The following is a 25,592-nucleotide window of genomic DNA, read 5'->3' on the forward strand; positions in this document are numbered from 1 at the left end:
GTGCTTTTTAAAATGAGTGAATCATAGCCATACTGTGTTCTGTCCTCACTATTAAACTCATAGGAGAGGTGCCAGACAGGAGACAGCTCAGCCACATCCATCATGCAGGTTTCAGTGTATTTGTATCCCATGTGGAAGAAATGAGAGAACTGGGCTTAGTGGCATTCATTGATTTTTCTGGTGGGCCCCACTTTTTTTTTGCCTTTTTTTTTTTTTCCCCCTCCAGAAGAGGGGAAAAAAAAGGTCTAGGACTCTGTGTGTCATCTCTTTTCTTCAGATCATAGAAGACAAGCTGCAAGAATAGCTTGGGATCTCTGCCTTGAAGGTTTGGGTTTTTAACAGAAAGGATGCTTGAAAAATACTCTGCCTAGGTGGATACTATGAAAGTACACAGCTGACCGTTGTCATGTATTTTTCAGTGTACAGCATGTTGTCAGTGGAAGAGGTACATGGTGCTCACAGTCATGCTAGTTTTTTTCCCCTCATCAGGAAGTTTTGCGCTTGAGACACTTCACTGAAATGAACTGAATATCAGGATGCATTGGAGAGCCTGTTCATCTGAACCTCACGCCCTTGTCTCATGGAAGATTACTTTCCCAGTAATAGAGTATAATCTGCCCTATTCCTTGAATGCATAAAACACCGTGTTCATTTGTTCCTATTTTTTGTGGGAAGAGCCTTTGGGCTTCTGCAAAACTACCTTACAGCAGATGATTATTTTTAACAGAAAATGAGGTGTTTTCAGTTGCCTGAAGTGTCTGTGCTTACCTGAGGGTGGAATTAGCTCAGTGGTGAGTGAAGGAAGGGAAGGGGAAGGGCCTCCATCTGGGGGGATTTGTAGGGCTCCCAGGGGCAGTGTGGTCAGCCAGTAGCGAGGGAGCATTTGTGAGGAGGGAGCCTGGAGGTGTCTGACCATTGGGAGACTGTCAAGAGAAAACATGCTTCTCAATAGGTGGCTTTAGAGAGAGTATTATAAACTGTCTGGGGTTAACAGTGTGGTTTCAGGAGATCACTGAGGCAATGTAAGTGGTAAATGGGCAAGGTGCTGCACAGGACAGCTTTACCTGCCATGGCTGCACACTCACGTGTCTTCTGTTGAGGTGTTCTGGTAGGTTTTTTGAGTCTGCATAGAACTGATTCAGGGCACAGAAACAGCAGAAAACCTGACATTACCAAGAAGAGGTAAACGGTTTTCATCCTGAGTCAATGTGAGACTAAGGTGGGGGAAGAAGAACCATTTCTTTGAATTGACTGAACTAAGACTCATACCTTGTGTCTAGCATGACTGATGAGAAGATACTTAAACTAAGAAATGGGAGAAGAGGCTGGCTTGATTTTCACACCTGGTATTAAAGCACAGAAGAGGGAAAATTGGGTAAATGAGTATTGCACATGCAGTAACTCAAATTGTCAATGCAAAGGAGCAAAGGAAGGGGGAAAACTAGTAGTAGAAGACTAGTTGTGTAGGTGCTATACTAACAAAAAAATATACTTACTATAGCAAGAAAAAGAGGATGAGGTCAGGGAGGAAAAGCAAATAATATGTTTATTATGCAGACTCTTTTCATTAGTATACAAAACTAGAACAGCTGGTGCTGAATGTGTAACCAGATATAGAGGCAGCGGAAACACAGTCAAATAGCATTCATGGCCTGAACACAGATACTGAAAATAATGCAGAAAATTAGTAATGTGTTGTGAATGAAGTGGCACCATGTAAAGAAACAAACAGTAGAATGAATGCAGCAGAATCTGTTTGATCAAATTCACTTTGGGAAGGAATTTTGAAAGGCCTGTTGTAGGCATGACCGCTAGTTTAGGATTTATGTACAGACAATGTAAAAATATTATGAGAGGAATACTAGTAGGAATAGTAACATTAGGTGGGCCGTGTAGTAGGTCAGATCCTTATTTAAGCACAAATTATATTATAATTATGTGGTATTTCTGTACATGACAGACAGTAGTTTTCTTACCAAAAGAGTAATTCAGAATAGAAGCTGTGTTATTTCAGATTTGGAAGGGCCTTATAGAAAAACTGATTACTTAAAAAATGAATACAAAACACAAACTGGGTTAATTTGGTTTGTTTAAATGGGATGATAAAAAGCCAGTAACAATTTTTTTAAGGCAAACATTTTTTAAATTAGGAGAACTGGTAGGTGAGCTGAAATACTGGAGGCTTAAATGGAGAAAAGGTTCAGCTTGAATCCCAAGTAGAGGAAAAGGATAATTGTGAAAAATTACCTAATTCTTCTAGCAAAGAACCTTCTACTGGAAGGGATATTGATAGACAAAAGAGAAAAGGTAATGTGAAAGGAAGGAGGAGTAGATTATCAAAGGAAGTCACTTCTTGCAAGTTGTGGTGGAACAAGAACTGAAAATATTAACCTGAGTTAGAATTTACTTAAAATTCTTTAGATTAGTAAAAGTTTCTTTAGACATATAAATAAACTGAGAAATATCAAATCCTTCTGTTGTATAGGGAGGGTGGTCTTGAATTAGAGAAAGCCTTTTGTTCAAAAGCTAAATATACCTTTTTGCACTTCTCGATAAGAAGGGTAACAGTGTGGGGACAGTGACAGAATGATGAATGGAAACAAGGTTATGAAAATGACTACGGTCGAGGTGGAAATTCAAGACAGAAACAAATTCCAAGAAATTAAGGATGTGAAATTGCAGTGTACCAGCTGCATTGCAGTTATTGTTTAAGTTCTTTCCCTACTGTGAAGTTACTAGCAATAGCTCATCCTATCTATTAAACGTTATATACATGTAGCGTACATGGTTCTTCACTACCTAGGAGCTGAAGTGCAAATCTTTGTGAAATAAAGTGGTTTGTAGCTTTATTTTTAAAGTAAGGATAATTTGTATTATGTTGTGCTTTTTTTAAAAAAAAAAAAAAAAAAAAATTTTTTACATAAAATATTAAGGAATGCATTCTCATCTCAAAATTTGCCCTTTCTACTGTGTATGCCCTAGAGCTCATTGAATCTTTCTCTGAACAGATTTAGCTCACTAGGAAAACAAAGTCTATCCCTGTTTCCTCTTCCTCTTACCCTTCCTCCTCTTTTTAAACTGAGTTTGTTTCCTGTCAGATTAGTGAGTTAAATTGGCTTATGGGGAGGACCAAGAAATGCCAGATTTGTGCAAGATAAGCCTCTAGGAGCAGATAAAAGTCCTTGAGGCACTCAGTGGGAGCAAGGGCTAGTTGTCTTGTGGGTGCCTGGCCTGCACATTCTGTGTCAGTGCAGCAGAGATACGCATTGCTCTCAGAGGGGCTGTTGTTCAGTGTAGTGGATATTTTTTGTCTGATTTAGCATTCTGCTTGCAAAAATTCATGATCTTCACAAGCCTTCTAATATGAACTTCTGGTGAACAGCAAAGGTCTGTGCAGTGGGACTTGTATCATGCAACTGATGGTATTTTGCAGTGCTTCCCTTAACATTTGCAATGTACAACACTTGAATTCTGGTTTTGACCTAATGCAAGTAAGAGCACTAGTATAGATCCAGTGTAAACTGGTTTACTTCTGTGTCCTTGTTCTGTACTCTTGCTTTACTCAAAGGTTGCTGGTTCTTGATGGCACTGTACAAGGTTGTTTTGGAGAGAGTTTCTTACGATCTTCAGTGCACTTGGGCTTCAGAATATGCTTTCCTTCATGTCTGGATTTAATTGTAGATAATTTTGGAGGGAAAACTGATTTCTTGCTTTGGGAAACCCGGCATACTGGTGGCATCTGGTCATTGTACCGAGCAATCAATCAATCACTAGATAAAAAGGGGCAGAAATGAGAGATATAGGGAAAAAAAAAAACCAAACACAACCAACAGATCTAAGCAGAATGCCACCAAATAACTCCCCCCCAAAGAATTTAATGTCTGTGACAGCAGTTGTTCACAGCCCTGACTAGAAAAGTTGTGAGGCAGTGCGTATGGGGACCCTGTTCTCCCATACCTCCCCACACATTAATAAAAGTAATGCATAAGTATCAGAGGTGATTGGGCCCCTGTAATGAGGCTTAATCCCAAACTTCCTTTCTTTTGTAGGGCTGGGTGAGAGTTGTAAGCACTCCCTGACACTGTGCAGGAAATAGTACTTTTCTTTGGGACCATCTTGCTAATACAGTTTATATGTGTTACATTTTGATTTTTGTTTCATAGTAGGAAATGCTTTCCAAGAACTTGTGATCACGGATTTTTTCACTCTGTTTTTTGTTGTTGATAATGCTTTTATGAAATTGCCAGCATTTTGGACCAAGCCACTGGTTGTGGCAGAGACGCGCGAGAGAGATTTCATGTTATAGGGTAAAATACCAAGAAATAATAGGATACCCATTAAGAAAAAATAGAAACGGCCCTGTCAAGTTAAAAAAGAAAAAGGAAAAAATCTTTAGTCTGAAATCACTGTATTGACTGCTGGTAAAAATAACAGCAAAGTCTCTGACAGCTCAAAGAGAGAGAAAGGAGGAAAAGCATGTTGCTTTTAAGTTTTTCCCTTTGTTCATTGGCGGCGTGCCCATAAACCCCATTCATGGCTCTAGAAATGGTTCGTTGACTTGAAACTCTGGCTGCTTTTAATTGTGTGTGTTTTATTTGTTTAAGTAATGTGAGGAAAATACTGACTTAGGTCTCTCAACATTAAATTATTAACTTTAGAGACATTTTTTGTCCAGCTCTTCAGACAAGTTAAGAGGGATTCAGGTATTAGATTTGTTTTGCTGGTTTCCAAATGCTGTTTTTTCACTATGGCTTTGAATTGTTATTGCACCCTCAGAGAATCTCACCATGAGCTGTCTGACAGCATAGTAGTATACATTTACACAGTAAGTCAGACAGCATCAAATCCATCTATAACATTGAAAAGCTGTTGGGATGTGTTCAAGGAGAGTACTGTGCAGTGGAGTGGGTTTTTTCCAACATTTTCTGTTGTTAAAAGTGCTTGAAAAAAAACAAACATGCAAAAAAATGTACACTCGCATAATATGGGATTTATGAAAGCATAATTGTTCCATTACTTTGGCTTTTAAATATATTTTAAAATCCCACTTGTAGTGCTTTGAAAAGTTGTTCCTAAAAGTTAAGTAAAAAAAAAAAAACCAAACATAAAAACCCCCAAAACATTTTAGTGTACTAATAAATCCCTGGTTTAGGTTGCATTTTAAATAAATACTTCTTTCTTTTAAAGTAAAGTAGAAGACATAATGTTACATGCAATATCACATGTCAGTCTTTTGGCATTTGTTTTATAACTGAAACTCAGGAAGGAAAAATGCGTGAGTCTTGCTGAGACTTAACTATATCTTCATTAAGTTGTAATTAAACAAAAAGACAAAGCATTCATGCCGTGTTCGGTATTACTGAGAAATAAGGGCTTATTCTTATCTGCTTGAGGTTCCCCTTGTGATTAGCACCCACCCATGTTGTCATGGTTGTCTAGTTTTGGAACAGTAGACTGTGTTTTAGTTTGGGACAAAATACATGTTGTTCAGTTCTTTCCTTTTAACAAGATTTCTCCTGGTGGCTGCTGAAGACTGAAGAGGTGTGAGTGGACCTGGGTATGGATTCATGCCACAGGCAGAATCTGTTGTTTCAGTTGATGAGTGGTGGTATCTTCTTTAGGCATATTCTGAACTTTGATGTTTCCTCATTGTAACAAAGATTACCTTATTGCTATACAGACATTTCAAAGTGGAGGGCTTGCTTCAATTAATACTGCTTTCCTGAATGGTTTGTTTCGTTGGTTTATGTCGAATTACTGTCTTCCAGTTGTGTAAATGAGAAAATTTGCATTCATCCTTTTCCATACCTTGTATTTTTGTTTCAGAAAACAGTCAAGCTTATGATTTAGGGAACCTAAATATTATAGATTCTTTTCTTTCATGTGTATCGCCCTACCCCATCCCATCTCCCCCTTAGATAGTGCTCAACCTCTCACCTAGAAAGTCAACTATTTGTCTCATGCTTCACAATGTTACTACATTTGGTGGAAGAGCCCCGTGTACTAGAGCTGCACAACTGGGTAAGCAAAAGCAGCCTTCATCCTAACCAGTGGAGCTGTGCTCTTGCTTACTTTTGGCTACTGGAAAAATTATAAGAAACTGAGTCCCTCAGTCAGACTGGCATTGGTAGTGCCTTGTTGCTTTATGAATGGTTGCTGCTGAGTAGACTGAGAACTCAGCTGGTCCAGTAATTGGGGTTTTTGGAAGCAAAATGCGTATGCTTTCACATGGTTTTATTAAAATAAATATTACCAATTGGTTTTTAATTTTTAACTTAATCTATTAGTGCTGTGAAAAACGGGCTTTGCAGTGGTGTCCCTTTTTAGAAAGACAGAGAAAAGCTAAGTGACACAGGTCCTCCCCTTCTGCTGGAGAGCCAGGACCTGGAATCCTGTTTTCCAGTCTCACTGGGTGTGATTCAGCTCTACATTAAAATATCTGAGTCACTGAAAAGTCAAGGTTGGGAGTGCTTCTTGTATCTATAGCATTAATCACAGAAAAGAAAAATGTTATTTCAGTTTTGCTGATACTGAAAAATAGGTTCTTGTTACTTGTTTAGTGTTGAATAGTGTTTTCAGTGTACCCAGGACTATAATTTGTAGTATCGTCTGCTATAGCTTACACAGAGGGAACTGTTATTCAACTTGTATGTATTCTAGGATAGTAGACAGGATAGTTTATCCTGTTCATTATGAATGTAAATATTGTGTTTAAGGCAATGTTAACCAAGAGTATTTTTCCTATTTACAGAGCAAGCTTTACATGGAAGGATTTAGAAGCCTAAAAGAAGGAGAACCAGTGGAATTTACTTTTAAGAAATCTTCCAAAGGCCTTGAATCAATACGGGTAACAGGCCCTGGTGGGAGCCCCTGTTTAGGAAGTGAAAGACGACCCAAAGGGAAGACAGTACAAAAAAGAAAACCAAAGGGAGATAGGTAATTACCTTACTTTGCTATTCCCCTGCTTTTTTTTTTCTTTGCAAGTTTTTCTTGAAATGATGTTTTCAGCATTTATGCATTTGTGAAAGGAAACCCTTCTATGTAAATTTGCGTTTTACATGTAACCTAGTAATTTGATTAAACTTATGAAGCTGTATCTGTACAACTACATAAATCACCCACTTGATTGTTTTTACTTGAGAAGGTTTTATTGAATTAGAGGGAGCCTGCAAAGGAATGTAATGTTATTTTGAAAATAATGCTGTTAGACTGAGAAGAGAGGTCAGTCTGAATACAGGTGAAATAACATGTTTAGGTGAGAATTGTGTATGGTAAAGAGACTGTTGTGTACAGTGAGGTTTTAAACTGTGCATCAGTAGTTTTATACAGGAGAAAGTGTAAGTGGTGCAGTCAGGATTGAGATGAACATAATTTGATTATATTTTTACTTAGTGAACAGAGAGACTATTGGGTGTTTCCAAATGGTTTAATGCCTGGTGATCTGAAGATCTGTTGTAATAATATTTTACAAATTTCAAGTTAGAGAGCAGCACTCCTTTACACACAAGAGCAGCAGACTGGCTTACAATGTTTTACTTTATTTTCTGCCTCTGATGGCTTGAAGTTCTGTAATCCTCTTCACTACGAAGCCACCTGCACATGGTTCCCCAAGGACAGCCTTCCTGCCCCAAAGCTCTTTATTTAGGTGAATCTCCCTTTTTTTCCTCATGGTATTGCTCAGCCCAGTAGCTGTAATGACTGAAATCAAAGGAAATATATAGTTTGTGAAAGACCCTAGTAAGAACATCCAAACAGCCAAGTTTTGCCTGCACTATTTCATGTATGGCATGACTGAGGGGTGGCTCTCTTCCATTGCAAATTCTGAAGCAAAGAGTAGCATGGGAAAGAGGGGATCACGTGAAAAGGCAGTGTAGCCCAGCCTCAAGGAAATGGGTGATCAGAAGCCTTTGCTGGCTACAGATGAACTCCACTTGTCCCCACCTCTGTTAAAAGTCTGCATGTTTTTTTTTTTCTTCTCCTTTTTTAATTAAGGACTGGAGACAACATGATAGTTGTGCCTCTTTCACCTTCTTTGTAAAAGCTAAAGGCCGTGAACAAAATTTATTGCTGCTGTAACAGATCAGAGTCCATAATCACAACAAGGAGAGACTTTGTAAGCCGGACAAAGCCTTCTTTTTGATTGCTCACCGTATCTGGCCTTTCAAGAGTTGTGTTGCATCCAATGGTTGTGAAAAAAATCTGTTGGGTTTGGGTTTTTGGGGGTTTTTTTGAGCTAGGCTTCCAATATAGTTTTTCTTTAAACCATTGGTATTCCATGGACTATAATTACTAATCTGTTTAGGGTGTTAGCATTACCGTTGTTTTTGATGTTCCATACTACGGCAGCAAATAAAGGCAATGGTCATGTAGTCATGGTCCTGTTGTCCTGTTTGTTGCACATGTATATGAAGGAAGAGAGTTCTTGCTTCAAAAACCTTGATGTTTAAATGGACAGGTTGTAAGTAGACAGGAAAAACTACATATTGAAGGAGAAGGGGGTTAGAACAAATGTAGGTATCTACAGAGTACAGTGCACTCAGTGGAAGCAGCACTTCCAGAGTGCAGTTCATCTCATTCTAGCCAAGCATCTCATACTGGCAATGAATCTTGCCTTGTGGCTGTTTCTCTTCAGGGATGCAAAGGGAGCCTAGCTCCAATGCTGTGGATACTTCCCTTACAAGTCTTTAACGTTAGGTGAGATGAATCCTACTTTCAGTGATGTTTTTTCTTAGCTAAAGCATATAAAAAATTGAACAGATATATCCTGAAGTACAGTGCAGAGGGGCAATCTATGAGACAGTGTACTCTTTAATGTTCACTTGCCTTTAAAGAAAGAAAAATTCAAAAATAAACTGATTTGAATATGAAAATGTGGGCAAAAACATCTACCCACTTCTGTCTCAAAATTCTTATGCTTAAGTCATAAGACACCAAAAAAGTCTGACATTTGAAATGTTTGAAGTAGCACTGACATTATCACTCCTTTGCTTGAAGGAAAATGAGTTTTGATCGAACCAATAAAAAAGTGCATCTCTAACGTGTAGTGGAAAATTTCTTGAAGATTGCTGTTGTACTGTGATAACTGCCTCCATTTATGAAAGCTAATTCCAGCTTCTTCTGTCATTTCTTTTCTACGTTATCAATGTAATAGTGTAAGGACCAGCCTCAGTGCATCTTTTTGTATGGATCCTATTTGAATGGTTCCCTTGACTCTATTAATGGTGTATTAAGGCAGAAGGGAAGACTGACAGAAGGAGTTAGAGATAGCAAAGGTGGGAAAAAGAAAGGGAAAAGAAGCAGTATAAGCAGAGAGGAAGAAAAAGTCATGACACTGAGGTTACCAATATTGATGCTTGTTGGTAGATTTTGTTGGGCTTCCACAGTAGACTCAGTCTCTGTGATTTGCAGAGTATTGTTGCTGTGGGGACCTTGCTATGATAATATTTCCCCTTCAGCATTACTGTGGGCCACATTAATTTTGTAACATAGGTGTGAAGTCTTCATAGCTGCTGTCAGTGATATTGGCCACTTCAGCATCTTTCTCAGCCAGTATGCTAGCACATGCCAGTATGAAGAAGGGAAGGTCTTTTGTTGTCCATGTGAAATGAAGCTGTGGCTATAAGCAGCCTGCAGGCTTTAGGTTCACAGACCTTACTTTAAGCTATTGTAATATCCATGGGGATTTTTGTTTTGTTTTGTTGGGGTTTTTTTACACTGTGTCTAGAGTAATCTGGGCTAGAGGGGAGGTTCCTAAATGAGACTCGGCTGGGATTTGCATCTGGCAAGTGCTGGGTTCAGAAGTGGTGTTTTATGGCAGAGATGCACAGCAGCAGGGCTGGCCTCTACCTAAGTCAGCCAGGGGATGAATTTGCAACGTGTTACACTGCAGCAGGTTGCAACTCCCTTTGTGGGAGCTCTTAACGCATGCCAAACACTGTGTTTTGCTCAACTTTGACAGTGAGCTGACACAAAAGCACGCTATGCTGCTTTGTAGGAATGACCATGGGGAGCTGATGCAGAAAAGATAAAATACTCAGAATTTACACCTTAATCACCTGCTCATGAACTTGTAGACAAGTCTGTGAAATCTTGATTTAGAGTAGAATAAATGGAATCAGAACCTAGCCCACCATCTCAGAATAAACTTTGGAGGAAGGAAAAAATACTGTGCTCCTTTTTTCTTTGTTGTTTTAAACACACACTCCCAGTGTTTGTACGCGACCTGAAATGAAACTGGTAAAGGACCATTTTATCAGTTGTAATTCTTTATTTAAAATTATTTTTTATAAATTCATACATTTATCTGGGAAAATATTATTTAGCACAGTGTATATTTAAATAAACTTGACCTAGAGACCTTTGGCACAATATTGAAAAAGAAAATGCATGATGCTCTCAGGACTAGAAGGCAGAGTTGTCTTTGGAACTTAGAGGTATTATCCAGGATCTCTAACTATTTCTAGTAGAAGCTCAAAGTTGGATACTTTTTCAGCAGTGTCTGCATTGCTGTATCTGCTCAGCTTGGTACTTGCTTCATGTGGAATGTTGGGGGGGGGTGTGGGGGTGTGGAGAGGATGACAACTTTTTCTTTCTTGGTTTTGAAGTATTTACACCAAAATGGAAACAAGAAAATAATGCAAGAAGGAAGACACAAGGAAGAAATAATTAAAATTATAGCTACATCTTCCAGTGCTCATTTATAACATTTCAGTCCTATGCTACCCTCTGCTAACATCATACTTGTGTCAGGGAAGCTTTCTGGCACGGGTGACCTGTACCAGTGGTTTGGATTTAAACATGTAATAAATAAGCAGTATGTTGTGAGATTTTGGGTTTGACATGAAACATTTCTGACTTGGTTTATAGCACAGCCCTCCAAGTAAACTGTGAGGGTGGGAGTGGGAGCTGCTGGAAATGAGGGAACTTAACAAAGCATTACCACTGGATAAATGGTGATGCTGAATTGTGTTCTGGGAGTATGGCTAGTGAAATAGCTGTGTATTTCTAGCTTAATTGGTTAAACAGTAATGATCACGCAGCATCAATGAACACTTCAAAAACCTTTTTCCAGTGTAGACCTCTACAAAGGAGGGACAACTATTAAAGAAGTGGGTTTGTGTTAAGATGTAATAAATTGTATTTGCCAGTAACTCTTGGACATGACCAAAAGCATAAGTTTCAATTGAATAAAAACATATTTCTAAACAACCAATTGGGTGGAAATACAGATACATAGGGAAGGAGGGATGTAATTAAATAATAAAATACGTCCCTGATGAACTGACACTTAAAATTAGTTTTTGTCTGAGTCAGACAGAAAACGGGTTTAATATCTGAAGACATTCTGCAGATGATCTGAAGTCAGACTATAATAAGAAAATCTTAAAAATCTTCTGTAAAAGCTCTCAATCTGCACAAATAGCCACTAAACTGGTGTGATGGAGGCAGAGATGATACTGGTGGAGTACTGAGGAGGACATTTAGATTGAAATTAACAGGACTAGGAGAGCTAGTTTAGGACAGCAAAGTTACATGATACAAAGTCACTTCAAACTTGAGATTATATCAATTCCATGTCTAGTGACTGAATCACGCTCAGGTGTATAGTTTAATTTTCGTAGAAGAACCTCCTACAGCTCGAGACGAGCAGATTTTTGTGAAGGAGTGAATAATGGGAGTGGTACAGACTGGGAAGGAGAGCTCTGAACTAGTACCGAAATGGGATAAGCTCATAAAAACCATGCTTAACAGACAGGTGGGGCTGAGGTGGATGGGGAAAGCTTGTCAGAGTCCCTTTCTTTGCCCAAGCGCTGGGAGGCAGGACCAGGCTGGTGGTCGTGGCACACAGCTACAGTGCAGGGACACAACCGCTCCTGTCCTCCACCAGCCCTGGGAACCCACTTTGGGCAGGTCCTGAACAGCACTGGGGCAAAATGAGGGACAGACAAAGTGAGAGTGCCCACCTGACCACAGAGATGGCTGAAAAGTTCAGGGAGTTGTAGGCTTTGGCACAAAATGGTTGTGCAAGGGTTGAATTATCCTGCTTCTGCCCAAGGTCGATCATGTTCACAGTTCAGCCATTTTCTAAAGAGGAAGCTGGCACAGAAGTAATGCAGAAGTTTGCATGGCTTTTACACAGATTTCTTAAAAATAAAGCCTTGCAAAAGGACCTTACTTGAGGGCGGTGTTTCATAAATTAAAATGTGAACACTTCCTCCACATCCCTGACTCTCACCTAGTTTTAGATGGTAAGAATTTATTTCATTTTTGTTTTTTCCATTTTTCAGGCATAGGGCACTTTCTTGGCTGTTTTCTTTTTCCCTGCTTCACAGTGATTCTGTTGGGTGTTTAGTTCCCCTTTCCAGTGATGTCTGAGACCCCTCTTAGGCTTATGGACTGCAAAGACTACCATAGTTTTATTCTCTTGAAAACTGCCATGTGAAATTAGGTCACTCTGACCTACTATTCTCTTTCCAACAGAAGCATGTATTTAAGGAGAGAAATAGGGAGGTATAGCTTTCCATCTCTGGTAATTAGTGGTTTATGCATTTCTTCAGCACCAACACCTAATCTGAAAAAGACAATTAGATGATGTGCTAAGTACCGGAGTTGCTGGATGAAACTTTCCCTTGGATCCTCGAGCAAAATTTGAGACTATTTGTGCACAGTTTTATATTGTTAATAATTTGCAACTTTTAGACAATAGGCTAGAAAGGGGGATAACACCAGTGTGAGTGTGCTTTCTTAGATGATCTTATTATTGATGTTTGCTGACTGTGCCATAATAAGCCACTGAACTAGCATAAACTGCTCATAACAGGAGCAGCAGAATGCTGCTAGATTTAGATAACACAAAAAAGAAAGCAGCAAACCCAAAAAGCCCAAGAGCTTTGCACTGCTCCAGTATCTTTGCTGGACTGCAATCATTAGGGACAAAGGTCTCCATATTTTCCCCTTTTTTCAGGCTGATGACTTTCTGGATGGTTTAGCAACAGTTCACGTTTTTCCAAGAGTGATATAAAAACAGAGGGCTTTATTAATAGGTTTAAAAAACAGGTAACTTTTTGAAATAGCTGCCACTTGGTGCTGTGGATCAGAGACTTGAAAGCTGGCTTGGAGATGGATCTCTAGGGTAGGGGGTTAATCTTGCCTGGTTTTGTGCAGACCCATCCAAGTCTAAGAAGCCTCTGAAAAGTGTTACTGCATATATTCATTAGACAGCCCTTGGTAAAGTCTGCATTATTCATCTGTGTTTAAGGGAGCTCAACAGCCACAGGCTTCCTGCATACCAAACGCACAGTGTGCTTCCAGGACTTGGTCCATCCAGCCTGATGAGAACAGAATCAGATCTCCAAGACTATGTATGTTCTTCACCAAAAGATGAAAGGAAGGTGGCTTAAGAGAGGAAAGACTAAACAACTGCCACTGACTGGTGTGTATACTGTCCACTATCTATGGACCATACCCTATTTGGCATGATTTCATCTCCAGCCTAGGCTGTAGCTAAACTTCAGACTTCGGGAAATACCACATGTAGAGCTATGGTAGAATAAGTACCCCAGAATGAGAGCACAAGCAGGAGAGCTGCACCTCTCAGAAGACAGCAATCTGTGGCTAGCCTAGCTTCTAACCCCAGATCCAGCACACAGCATCAGGAGCTGCCTTCCTCAAAGATAATGGATTTCTCTTCCTGCCTATTTCCGTAGCTCAAACAGTCAGGAGCCAGGATGCAGAGCCGAAAGATAAGTACTTGAATGTTGGAGCTAGGAGTAGAAATGGTTACAGTTGTGCATAACACTATGTGTATGTAATACAAGAATAAAAGGCTTTGTCTTTCGGAAGACATGGAGGAAACCCCATTCTAAATTTTAAATGTAGAGAACATTGTTTAATTTGCAAAGCCAAGTGTCCGTAGTTAAGTTACAGGCTACAAAGCTTAATTTGATCCCTAGCCAGCTGCGTGGGTTCTGAGACTGAGGTCAGTTAGACCTATCTGGGGGTACCCTGGGCACACTGTATTGTATTGTGCTGGGTGGTAATACAGGCAATTCCTCATTCATTTGAAAGGCCATTTTCTGGTTTCACATAATTTAATACCAAATTCATCATGAGGCAACTTGAAAGTAAGGGCTCTTTTGAGATCCCATATTGCTGGTGAACTTGCATGATCATTGCCTGCTTGCTTGGGTGCAGGTGGGAATTGGGCTTTGCACATAGGCATACAAGTAAAAAAAACACACAAAAATACATGCTTCCCTACCATCAGATGTGCCTTCTGATAGGGCTGTTCACGTCCTTCAAGTGAATGCAAATTCCTGTGTTAAAGCAAGAGCTGGGAGCCTGGTGGCAGTGATACCACCAAGTGATATCTAAGCCTTTTCTTCATTGCAAGCTTTTATTAAGAACAGAGTAGAGCCTGAATAAAGCTGTCTTTGGTGTCTGTTTGTATGCATGTACAGATAAGACAAGATAGGTCCCAAATTTTTCATAGTGTTTATAATAAGAAATCCAAAATTGATGCTAAAGTAAGTAGATACAATTCTGAAAATATACAAGGAACAGCTGAAGCGAGTAGGAAGGTGTCGTTTTTATGCAGCCTCATGCAGAGTAAAGCTGTCCCTGCGCAGCAGATGGGTTTCTTAAGTACATACACTGTTTCGGAATGCAGAATATTTTTATTTAATTGGATGTGTTCTCAGGCCTCATGTTTTCTGAGTATTTCACCTTCTTTCATCAAGGGATGAGCTCTCATTTACAGTAAAGTACCAGATATTTGCTATGGTGTACCTATACACCTAATGATTACACTGGAGTTGTACCTGTATTAATAATTGTCCATCTCTGAAGGAATTTAGGGGCAAGAAGGAATTGAGAACTTTCCTCAATTTAACAGAGATTATGTGTAACTTGAGTAGCATGTACAAAACATAATTTCTGTTTCTAAAAATCTTCCTAATATAACTGTTATCTTCTTCCTTAATTCAAATTTCTCTCTTGTTGTTAAATTTCTTACAACTATACTAATATGCTACTTTCAAGTAGACAAGAATAAACAAAAAAGTGCATAAATTTTCAGGGCCCAACTCAGTAAATAGATAAATCTGTGCTTTGAAAGTAGTAGGGAAGAGGGCATTATTTGAAGAGATTTCCTCTGTTGTGGAAATTTCTTTTTAAGTTGATGTTGACCTTGACTGCAGACTGTGCTGCTTTTTGCTCATGAGCTATCAATGAACTGGGAGCAAAAATGCTCAGAGAACAAAATCTCCTTCAAGAAGATGCACATAGTCTGTGCTATATTGTACTAAAAAATATTCAGTGTAAATAATTAAACCCCAAATCCATTTTATTTTAGGAAAACAGTTGCATTTCCTTGCTTTTCTTGATGTGTTGCACTCCAACATGACCTAGGAAATGTACTCAAAGCATATAATAAATATATAACACTAAGGGAAGATTTTGTTGATGATTCCAGATGACGGGAAAATTCACTATATATCTTGGTCTGCTGACAAAGATACTAAGAATTTGAAAGTTGGAGAAAACTGAATTATAGTATACCTGCTAAATCAGATACTCCCAAAATGTTGCCTTTTGTTTACCACTGTTGATAAATCTGAAGCTCTTCTGAAGGAATAAAAGTTCTGGAGCCCTTTAACTTCAAATTAATAAAGTCTGTGCAGTAATATAATTCCAAATCACTACAGCTGTTTCTTTTATTAGCTGTGGCTTCATGTTTCTGTCCTTGACACTTAAAGATCAAACCTACTTAAATATGAATCATTTTAAAATATCAACTTACTTTAATATCTTATTTTGTCAAGAAGCTCAACAGCTCATTATATAAGAGGAATGTGTCACAGAGGTAGTCATCTCCATGATGGTGGTGCAGGCACACTACTGCTATTCCCACTGTGCGCACACCCCATACCCCCAAGTGCACCTGCAGCGTGCTAGAGCACTTCCCAAGCAGGTAGTAAGACATAGACTAAGTCCTGAAAGAAATTGTGGCTTTAAGGGCATATCTACACAAGGAAAAGTAAGTTTATTTTGGAAAAAAAAGGAGTGGTTTAAGCCACCCCTGCACAGTAATGTGGCATCCTCCATCCAAAAGTAGCAGGACTGAGTGGGACTTTGCAGTTGCTTCTGCTGGTTATGGGAAGCTGTTCACAGAAGAGACAGTGGAGCTCAAATAGAAGTGCCCCTGTGATGTCCATGATCCCTCAGACAGGGTGACAGAAGATATTTCAAGGACAATGGATAGGAAGAAGATTAAGACGGAGCAGGAATATGAAAGCACAAACACAGGGAAGGTCAGGAAGGAGAGGGAAGAGAGGGGCTTGAAGAGGGGAGGACAGACCATTGAACGTAGTGTCAATATGAGAAGCACAGAGTTTTCCCAGTGTCCAAATGTTCACCTCAGAGCTAGTAGTTCAGGCACTCTTCAGGGAGTGCAGAGAAGCCTGAATCCCCTCAGGGACACTGAGAGATTGAATCAGTTTCCTCCATTTTGAAAGATTGCTGCAAGAGCTAATGCACAAGGAGCTGAAGTGTGGGTGGGATGTAAGCTCCAGTTTTGCAGCCCTGCGAAAAATGAGGTGATTCCAGCAGATCTGGGAGGGTTGATCTGAAATGGGACTTTTTGCAGGAGTCTGCTTATTGTGTGTTCCTTGTTTACTGGGTGACAAACATGACACATCTGGAGTTTGTTTTGCAGAACCACCAAATGCTCCCAGCTGTAACAGTTGCTCAGTTTGAGCTTTGCCCTAAATGTACTGGGTGCTGTAAAATAGTAAGTGCTCTATGGGGTTTAGTATTTCAAATTGAGCACCTAGAATAAGGCAACTCTGGAAAATATTTTTTTTTTCTTGTGCTCCAGAATCCTGTGCATTTCATTGACACTACTTAAACCACACATTTTCATAGAGCCATTGCAAAGTAATTAGTATTTGTAATGCATTAAGAGATCTTAGTGAGAGCATCAAGTCAGTACTTCTGTATTGTGTTCAAGACAGCTGGATTTAGTGGTGAGTCCAAGCACTGAATTGAGTAGGCTAAAGAAGAAGTATACAATAACTAACATATTTTATGCAGCAAAGGAGAGAAAGCTGTGTGGAACTGACATGTTTGTTCACCGGCTGTTACTACAACATAAATTGTTGCTTTCTCTTTAGAATGGTGAATTTGTAAGTAATGGGTAGAAATTAGACTAAATGCCCCTCTGACTAGCATCTAGGCTTGGGGAATTGGGCTGTTTTTTCTTTGAAACTGTACTGTGACACTGTAGGAGGAGGATGAAGAGACTGGCTTCACAGTGGAAATTGCATGTACGTGTGCAAGAGAGAACAAAGATGGCTGTGGCTGAGCTGGAGGAATAGCGAGCTGAGGCCAGTGTTATTGATGGAGTAGAGGGAGCTGGGCTTGCTTGCTAACAGACCTGTGGAATGGTTAAGAGGAAGGAGTTGTGAAGGGTCACTATGAAATATGGGAGTGAGCTAAACAATTTCCTTTCTTTGATGTCCATTCATTTATAATCTTATTGGTGTTGAGTCTCCTGGCACTAGAGCTTTCACAATGAATAGTTGAAAGTACAAAAATTGATTTCAATTGCACTGGTCTTAATGCTGAATGGCTTTCTTTAGCCTAGAAGCTACTTGGAGTTTTCCTCCTTTAGCTGTTGGACAGTTTAAATGCTAAGCATTTAATTCGCTTCAGAAAGCTCCGAAAACAATAGCAAACTACAGACTGCTCTTATTTCATTGTCTGCAATTAATGTTGCAACAGCCTTTGCATCAAAGTTTAGACAGAACACTTTGATTTCCTCAATGATAAATGGATATCTTTTGACCAATATAAAAAAACTGAAATAATGTTTCAAATTCAGCTTCAGATTTGCTAGTGTTTAAAATTAGTACCTCTGCATTTTTGTTGTGCTAAACTAATAATGTAAAACAAAACAGAGTGTGTGTGTCAGTCTGCATAATGAAGACGAGTTCTATAAAATTATGCGGTGTTACTTCTTCCATCAATGGGAGGAAATAATCAGTAGTTGGCAATAGGGTTAGAAATTGTATATAGCTCAGATGTAAGCCTATTTTTTTCCATTTTTAAAGGTTTCATTTTATTTACATTCTTTTTCCTGAGTTGTTGTGAATCACTTCTTTCTAGTAAGTATATGAAAAATCTTTAATTTCCTGTTGATCGGGCTTATTTTTCCATGGTTTTGTGCTTTGATATATTTTTGGAGAATCATGGTTAGTTGCTCACTTAATAATTGCTAGGAATATGTGCCTACACCTCCTCTTAATAATTATTTAGTGTGCTAAGCAACTTCGGTTTTCTAAGTCAAAAAAGAATCCAGTGTTTTAATCCACTTTTTGTTAAACAGTTCAGTGGGATTTTTTAGCTGCTTACATAAAAATTGCTAGGAATATGTGCCTACATCTCCTATTAAGAATTACTTAAAATGTGCTAAGCACTTTAGTTTCCTAAGGCAAAAAAGAATCCACAGTATTTTAGTTCATGTTTTGTTAAATATTTCAATGGGATTTTATGTTATCAAATGTGAGAGTATCATTGCTCACTTCACTTTCAGAATTTTTGTCCTTATGTACATTGTGTAACGTACAGATTTTACTTGGAGCTCAGAAATAATTTTATCAAAACATTCATTCTTATTAGCCCTGTATTGCTAACTCGCTGGAGCCTCATGAAGCTATCTTTCTCCTTCACAATCTATACATTTCATTTATGCTTAGAAAAGAAACATCTGGCATTTTTTTTAATGAGAGCTGTACACTCATTGACCAAACAAGCAGCAAGGAATCTGTTGTATGGCTGATTATGGCAAGAAAATGAGGTTGTAGTCTCACTAATAATCACTGAAATTTGTATGAACCGGTGCCGTTTCATTTTCTGAGTCAACTAATCTCCTAACTTTCACTTTTACAAGAAAACCATGTTTAAAAACGTGTGGTGTGGAAAAATGATACTTTCAAACTTTAGAAACATTTAAAACGTACATAACTGTGGCTAAAGATGTCGACTCTTAATTCTCTCCTGTCTCAGAGCTTTCCTCTTTTATCTTTGAAGTTCAGTCATTATTCCATGTCGATGCCATCGTTGGTTTGGGTTTTTTTTTGTATCCTACAGAAATTAATGCATCCTGTTTAGAGCCAACCGTTTTAGAATATTTATGAATGTAACATATCAACAAGTTTATCAGCCTGTGGAGCTGGATTTTGGAATTTGCTTTTTTAGTGGTTCTTTTGTGGAAGAGAAATCTTTCAGGCATGAATTGATAGTCCAGATCTTTTGAGGTCTGTCTGTGCTAACCTATGACCTCTGTTCTTAGGAGGTCAACATCTGAGGGCAGGAGATTAAGGCAGTTAAAAGATTGGAATGGGAACTGGAATGGAAAAATTAGCCAGCACATTTTGGGTGGAAAACATCAAAGTCATCAAACAATTTGCTTATTTTAAACTCAGTTTAAGGGTAACAAGCTAATTGTACTGTGTTTGTTGACGCAAGCAATTTATATTATTTGAGGACATTAACACTGAAGAATTTTTTTTTAATTGGAGAAACATAATGCCTGTTCAGTATAAATGCAATATGTATTCTGTATACTAAATGCTTTTGTGCATTGTATTTTAGGGTAGTAATTCAGGATCTGATCATACAGTTTGTATGCACTTAATTAGCCCTATTTCTTACAAACGGCAATAGTAAGTGTTGTGGAACCTGAATCTTGCTTGTGGTCTGCTGAAGTGGCCTTGCTGTCATTGGAGAATACAAGTGCTCTCAGTACATGGGAAAAATTATTCCCATATAAAATTTCCTGACTGTGATGCTTAAAAACATGTATAAGCATGTCTTTTTGTTACAGCTTTTCAAACGTGAATTCCTTTCCAATGCAAACTTGTCACCAAGGAATATGCTTTAATAGATTATAAATTGATTTACAAGAAAACACAGCACTGTCAGTTTGTTCTTGTCTGTCATAGTTATTAGTATGTGTTTTTAGAAGAATGAGGATTTCATATTTCATCTATACAACTGATTTCAAATATTATCTAGAAAAAGATACCTTTCCACATCTGAAAATGGTGCAAGTTCAAGGATTTGTGTAAGCAATCGCATTTTTTGTGTTGCTTGTTCAAAGTGCAAATGCTTCTTTAAAGTGTTTAAACCACAAAAAAGTGGTTTCAGTATCACATGGAAAAGACAGACTAGTGTTTCAGTGTGCAAACCCACCTAGCAGGAAAGAAAACAAAAAGTTATGGATATCTCACTATCAGTGCATGGATTATGGTACTTCTCCTATCAGTATGACTACTAATTAAATTAAAGTACTATAAAATATAGTTAAACTCAAGCGGACAGCCTCTGTAAGCCTCAGTCTAACCTCTATGTATTATTATTGTTCCTGTGATAGTGAAGGATATGAGGTTTAAATCCCTTTGCAAGCTTATAACTTTCCAAACTATTCTTCTAAAGTCCAAAATGTTTTTGCAGCTTTTAGCCCTGACTTGCACCAGAGGGGAAATTGAGCAAAATTATCACAATTTCTTCCTCCTTCATGGAAGGAAGAGAAAGGAAAGCAGGAGGAGCTGTAGTGGAATGCAGCAGCCCATGGACTGTTCTACGGATGCAGCCACCACTTTTGTTTCCTTCCTGCCACTTAACTGGGATGGCTGGAAAAGCTCTACCAGCTGCAAGGGCTGCCGCGTGTGCCCCACGTCCCCAGTGGTACTGCCACAACCTGCTGTGGCCCGCATCCCCCAGAGGTCCACAGGTGTAGGGGAAACGGGGCAGGACCAACCCTGAAGGCTGTTGTATCTTGGGAGATCTGTTCCTCATTTTAATTCTTTGGATAAAATGGGGTAGCTTCTGATCAGCCATTTTGTGATTCTTGCTTGTCAGCTTGTCTGTGATTGAATAAATCGATAGGATCAATGGATGGAGAGCTAATTCTGTTTTACAGAATGGCTTTGGGTACCCACTTGTGAGAACGTGTGAATCATCATGAAGGAACAGAGGACTTGTTAATTAATAAAGGGTAAAAGTTAAGCAACCCCAAAGATAGTGTGCTTGATGTGACTTGATAACTTTCTTGTTTGCCTAAGCCCTCTCTATACCTTTCCTCTGTTCTGTCTGTTTAGATGGTAAATTCTGCAACACAGAATTAGTTTCCTTCTTAGTCCATACAATACACAAAATCACTGCTGTTTTTAATTAGAATAGTAATTGTGATTTGTGGCTATTTGAACCGTTAGAGAGCAGTGATACACATATTTTAATCTGGAAGATCTGCTCCCCAAGATTTTTGTTGGATGTGTGTATTCTCCTGTTTCACGTTTGAGGATCGAACATCCTGTCCACAAGCCTGCTTTCCTTCACTATCTTTTGCCCACCCTTTAAAAGTAGCCTACAGATACCTGAGATCTACAGATGGAAAACTCCTCTGGTGCAGAATACAGTGCTGTGGTGCAGAATACAGTTCTGGAGGGTTTTTTCATCCCTTAATTATTGTTACATTAGTTCTAAATATACTAAGAAATGCCGCCAAGTTTTGTGTGCAGTAGCTTGCAGGGCAGAGTGGACTGCTTGCTGAGTCTGCGGAAGGGGCAATTCAAAACTCAAAGAAGTTATAATACAATTTTTGAATGACTTAGAAGTTATGTTTGTCTTTTTATGATCAAATCCTGCTTTGTTTTAGCTTGATCTGTGTGAGAAACAGGTAGAGAATATATCCTCAGTTCCCTCACATGTTCTTTTCACAACAAAAAATTGCTGTAGAGCTAGACAAAAGTAATTAAAAATACTGCAAACAGTATTTTCAGGCTTATGTGCTTGTGAAGGTTGAAATTTCTGGCAGTGCAGCTGTGCCAGATTTCTGACAGCAGCCCTCATTGCTCTTGGAATCAGTGTCTCCAAATGGGCTCTGTAATTTGCCTCAGCTGAGTCACTTCCTTACCACGAACTCCCATAAAGAGATTATTTCTTCTGCTTTGCTTTACACGGTTTAGCCTACACTGCCCCCCTCCTTTTCAAAATAAAAACTCATCAAAAAATACTTTTTATAGTAATGCAGTTGAGTTCAGAGGGTTTCAGAAATCTGGATTATTGGTGGCCTATTTTGTTGAAGGGACTATTGGTTTTCTTGCTCCTCATCTGTTTCTAGCTGCTACTTTGAAGGAGAAAACAGAAAAACAGCATGTTGATTTTCTCTTAAGTAGTTGTTCCCAACTGCCAGGTAAATGGGAATGTCTATGAGATACTTCAGGTGATAGTTATACATAAAATCTTTAGAAGTATATTGTAATATATCTAAGCTGTTACATCTCATTTTTTAATTTAATTGTGAAGAGCCAGGAAAAGATACTAAATCTGTTATATATGTGTGTTGTATACACATATATAGTATATGCATAAAAGAATGCACAGTAGATTTATGAAAGGTTGCCTCAGCTGCATCAAAGAAAGTGGGTATCAGAAGGAAGAGGACTTAATAGGAGATAAGTTCAGAATGAGATATACATGTTGATGATCTCATCAATTTAAAAAACAAAACAAAACAAAAAACCCCATCATTTTTATAGTTGCGAGGTAAAACTGACAGGAACTGATTAGTGCTTCTTTCTTATGCTGACAGTGATACTCCCTTTCTGTTCCAAACTTCCACCAGGTGAGCTTGGCACAGGTAGTCATAAAGCAATGCTATGGAACATGGCAAGTCCTGGCTTTGTAACTCAGTTTAGGTTTTTTGCAGTCACTGGTAGCTAAGACACCGTGTGACAGGCTGCTTCTAAAAGATGTTGCATGTGTTGCATTAGTAGAACAACTTACTGTAACCAACTGCCAGTCTGCCAGTCTGTGTCTGTGTAGTCAGCACGGCCACAACAGGTGCTCCTTTCTCCCAGTTCTCTCTGCTGACATATCCTAGAGCATGTTGTTTTCGTTATTCCCCTTTTGCAGTATGAAGTATTAGACAAAATGAAGCTATACCCATACAGCTGTGTTAGTTTGCTCTCATTAGGCTAGGTAACAACAGAAGTAACAATGTCATGACATGCTCTTTTTGCATCTAGTCTTCCCCTGTAAGAAGGTCAGTTGAGAGTTTTAACAAACCTGCAGAAAATTCTTGAATGACAGATTGTGGTTGAGTCTGTAAGTGAAAAAGTATATGAACTGTAAGGTGGTATTAGTACTAGAAATTAATTGTGACACTGTATGCACACTAATCACTGTAGTGGAAACATCCGGCTGCTATAATGAGATGCTGCTTTGCGAACAGGATATCACCATGTTCCCTTTCTGTGGTAGCAGGTGGTAAATTTGCTTAAGCTTGCATATTTTGTTATACTGTAGAGGACTACAGTTTGTGTATGGCATATAAATCCATTTTCATTTAACTTGGAATTGTTTTCTTAAAGCATGTTCCCATTTAGTTAAAGAAGAAACAAAGGATTCCACAGGGACAAGTCTATGTTTAAAGACTTGGAACAAATCTGGTGGGGGTTTTTTGTTTGTTTGGTTGGGGAGGTTTTTTTGGTTTGTTGTTTTTGGTTTTTTTTTTTTAAAGGCACTGCTTTATTAAATGATAGTTCAAGTTTGTCAGAATAACAAAAACCTTATTCCTTGAAGTAGCCAGCTGTGACCTCTCAGATGGTTCATGCATATCAATATGTAAACGGTAAATGTGACAGTTAGGAGGAGAATTGGAATAGAAGTAAAGGTGGGGGTGTGAAGAACTGGAGATGGGGAGGAAATTCGTAAAAGGGATCCCTGGATATGAACTAGGTAGTTTGTGGGACTGGGGCTGACTGGGCCATAGCTGTGTGCTTTGCACTCATGGTCCAGGGTGCATGACCAGCCAGGGCTCTGCTCGCTGGGATACAGCTCTCTGCCAGGGCACTGGGTGCTCACCCAGGGCCCCAGGCGCTCTGTGTCCATGTGTGTCGGGAGTGCATTATCTGGGAAAGCCAATGCAAATGAAGACAGGGCTGTAGCTGTAGTTGACCTGAAGTCTGGTGGGGAAGCAGCTTGGTGACAAGTGCCAGGCTCCCTTTAGGTGTTCTGTGGATGGTGGGTAGCCCTGGGGAGCAGAAGGGCTGGCTTTGCTGACTTATGCGCGGACTATTTGAAAAGGGAGGGCAAGCACATGGCCTGGAGGTAGAGTTCTGCTGCTGCCTTGTGGGATGTGGATGAGCAGGCTCAGGTGGCCCCTCCTGGGAGAAGATGGGCTGCACAGTGCTAGTTGTAAAAAAGACAGGCGCTTGTAGAATTCCCCTTTCGGCATTTCAGACAGGCAGCACTCATGACACTGCCACATGCACCCACAGGCGGAGACTGCTGAGATGGTCAAGCAAGGTGGCCAGGAGAGTTCTCTTGAGGATGCTGTAATAGATGCAGCCCTAGAGACCTGTTTGACAGAGCATAACCAGTAACTTAATTCTGCCTATGCAGTCTCTTTCTACAGAGAAAAAGAGTCTCTTTGGAAGAAAGGCGAAGTCTGCAGTCTGTTCAGATCAGGGTTCCCCTGCCAGGTACAACTGGATTGGAATGTACCCCTCAGCAGATGAGGAAGGTACAGAGGTGACCTTGGCCCAATACCAGACTATACCCTTTCTCAGGGGGAATCCAAGCCAGATTCCCTCAGATTTGAAGGTTAATTTAAAATTTCTTGTGTCAATAATGGCATTCTTAAACATGCCAGTAAATGTGAACATTTAGTTTATGGTCAGTGTAGCTATTGAATGTCCTGAGACTCTTTGTATGTGCTTGTAAAGCAAATATGGCAGATATCAGGAGCATAAATTTCCAATGGCTGGTTCTGTATCTCATGCCTGTGTCCATTAATACACAGCCGGGTCCTGGGACTCTTCCTCTTCACACGCTGACATCCCCTAGGGACACACATCTAGTGTTCGACTGCATCTGGTCCAGGCTTGCGAAAATTCTCCCCAGTAATTGTCCCAAAACTCTTCAGCCAAAGACTCAAGACAGCTGCACTTCACAATCCAACCGAATTATTTTTTTTTGTGGCTGACAAATGATGCCTTTCAGGTTTTTTTTTTTTGTTAGAGAGACTATTAAGTTGAAAGTACTGTAAATTTCATAAGGCAATACTGCAACAGCTTTACATATATAGCATACTAGGGCTTTTTTTGTTGTTAATTTTTCTGCACTGTGGTGTACAAGCTGAAAAAAAATGGAATCTCCCAGGTACTGGGCAGCATTAACAGATTAAATCGCCATTCATTATTTTTTCTGTAGGGGAACTGTGACTTTGAAAGAAATGGATGCTGCCCCGTCTCTGTAGGCCAGGTCTCTGCTAGCGTGCAGTTTCACATGACTGGAGTTTGGCTGGCTGCCGTGCCCCCCCGGCACCCCCAGCCGGCGTTGTGGTCCTCTTCCCTCAGGGTCGCTGGTGCTGATCTAATCCTGCAGCGAGCCAGTTCAGGGAGCGTAACTGAGAGAAACTAATCCTGGAGAAAAAAAAAAAAAAAAAGGCATGGAGGAGCAAACGGATAGGCTGGTGTCAGCAGAGCGGGGGCTGCCTCTTGGTAACGGCTCTGCATTTGGTGGGT

The 25,592-nt window shown here is 39.5% G+C and overlaps 1 protein-coding gene across 1 annotated transcript in view; it reads left to right on the forward strand.

Annotated features, from left to right (window-relative positions):
• Positions 1-25,592, forward strand: part of LIN28B (lin-28 homolog B) — an 81,649-nt gene that overhangs the window by 32,843 nt on the left and 23,214 nt on the right. Inside the window, exon 3 of the mRNA XM_026844153.1 lies at positions 6,752-6,936. Coding sequence (XP_026699954.1) covers positions 6,752-6,936 — 185 coding nt within the window. The remainder of the gene's footprint in view (positions 1-6,751; positions 6,937-25,592) is intronic.

This window comes from Athene cunicularia (genome assembly GCF_003259725.1).
Source record: "Athene cunicularia isolate RWA chromosome 3 unlocalized genomic scaffold, athCun1 chr3_part1, whole genome shotgun sequence".
Lineage (NCBI taxonomy): Eukaryota > Metazoa > Chordata > Aves > Strigiformes > Strigidae > Athene > Athene cunicularia.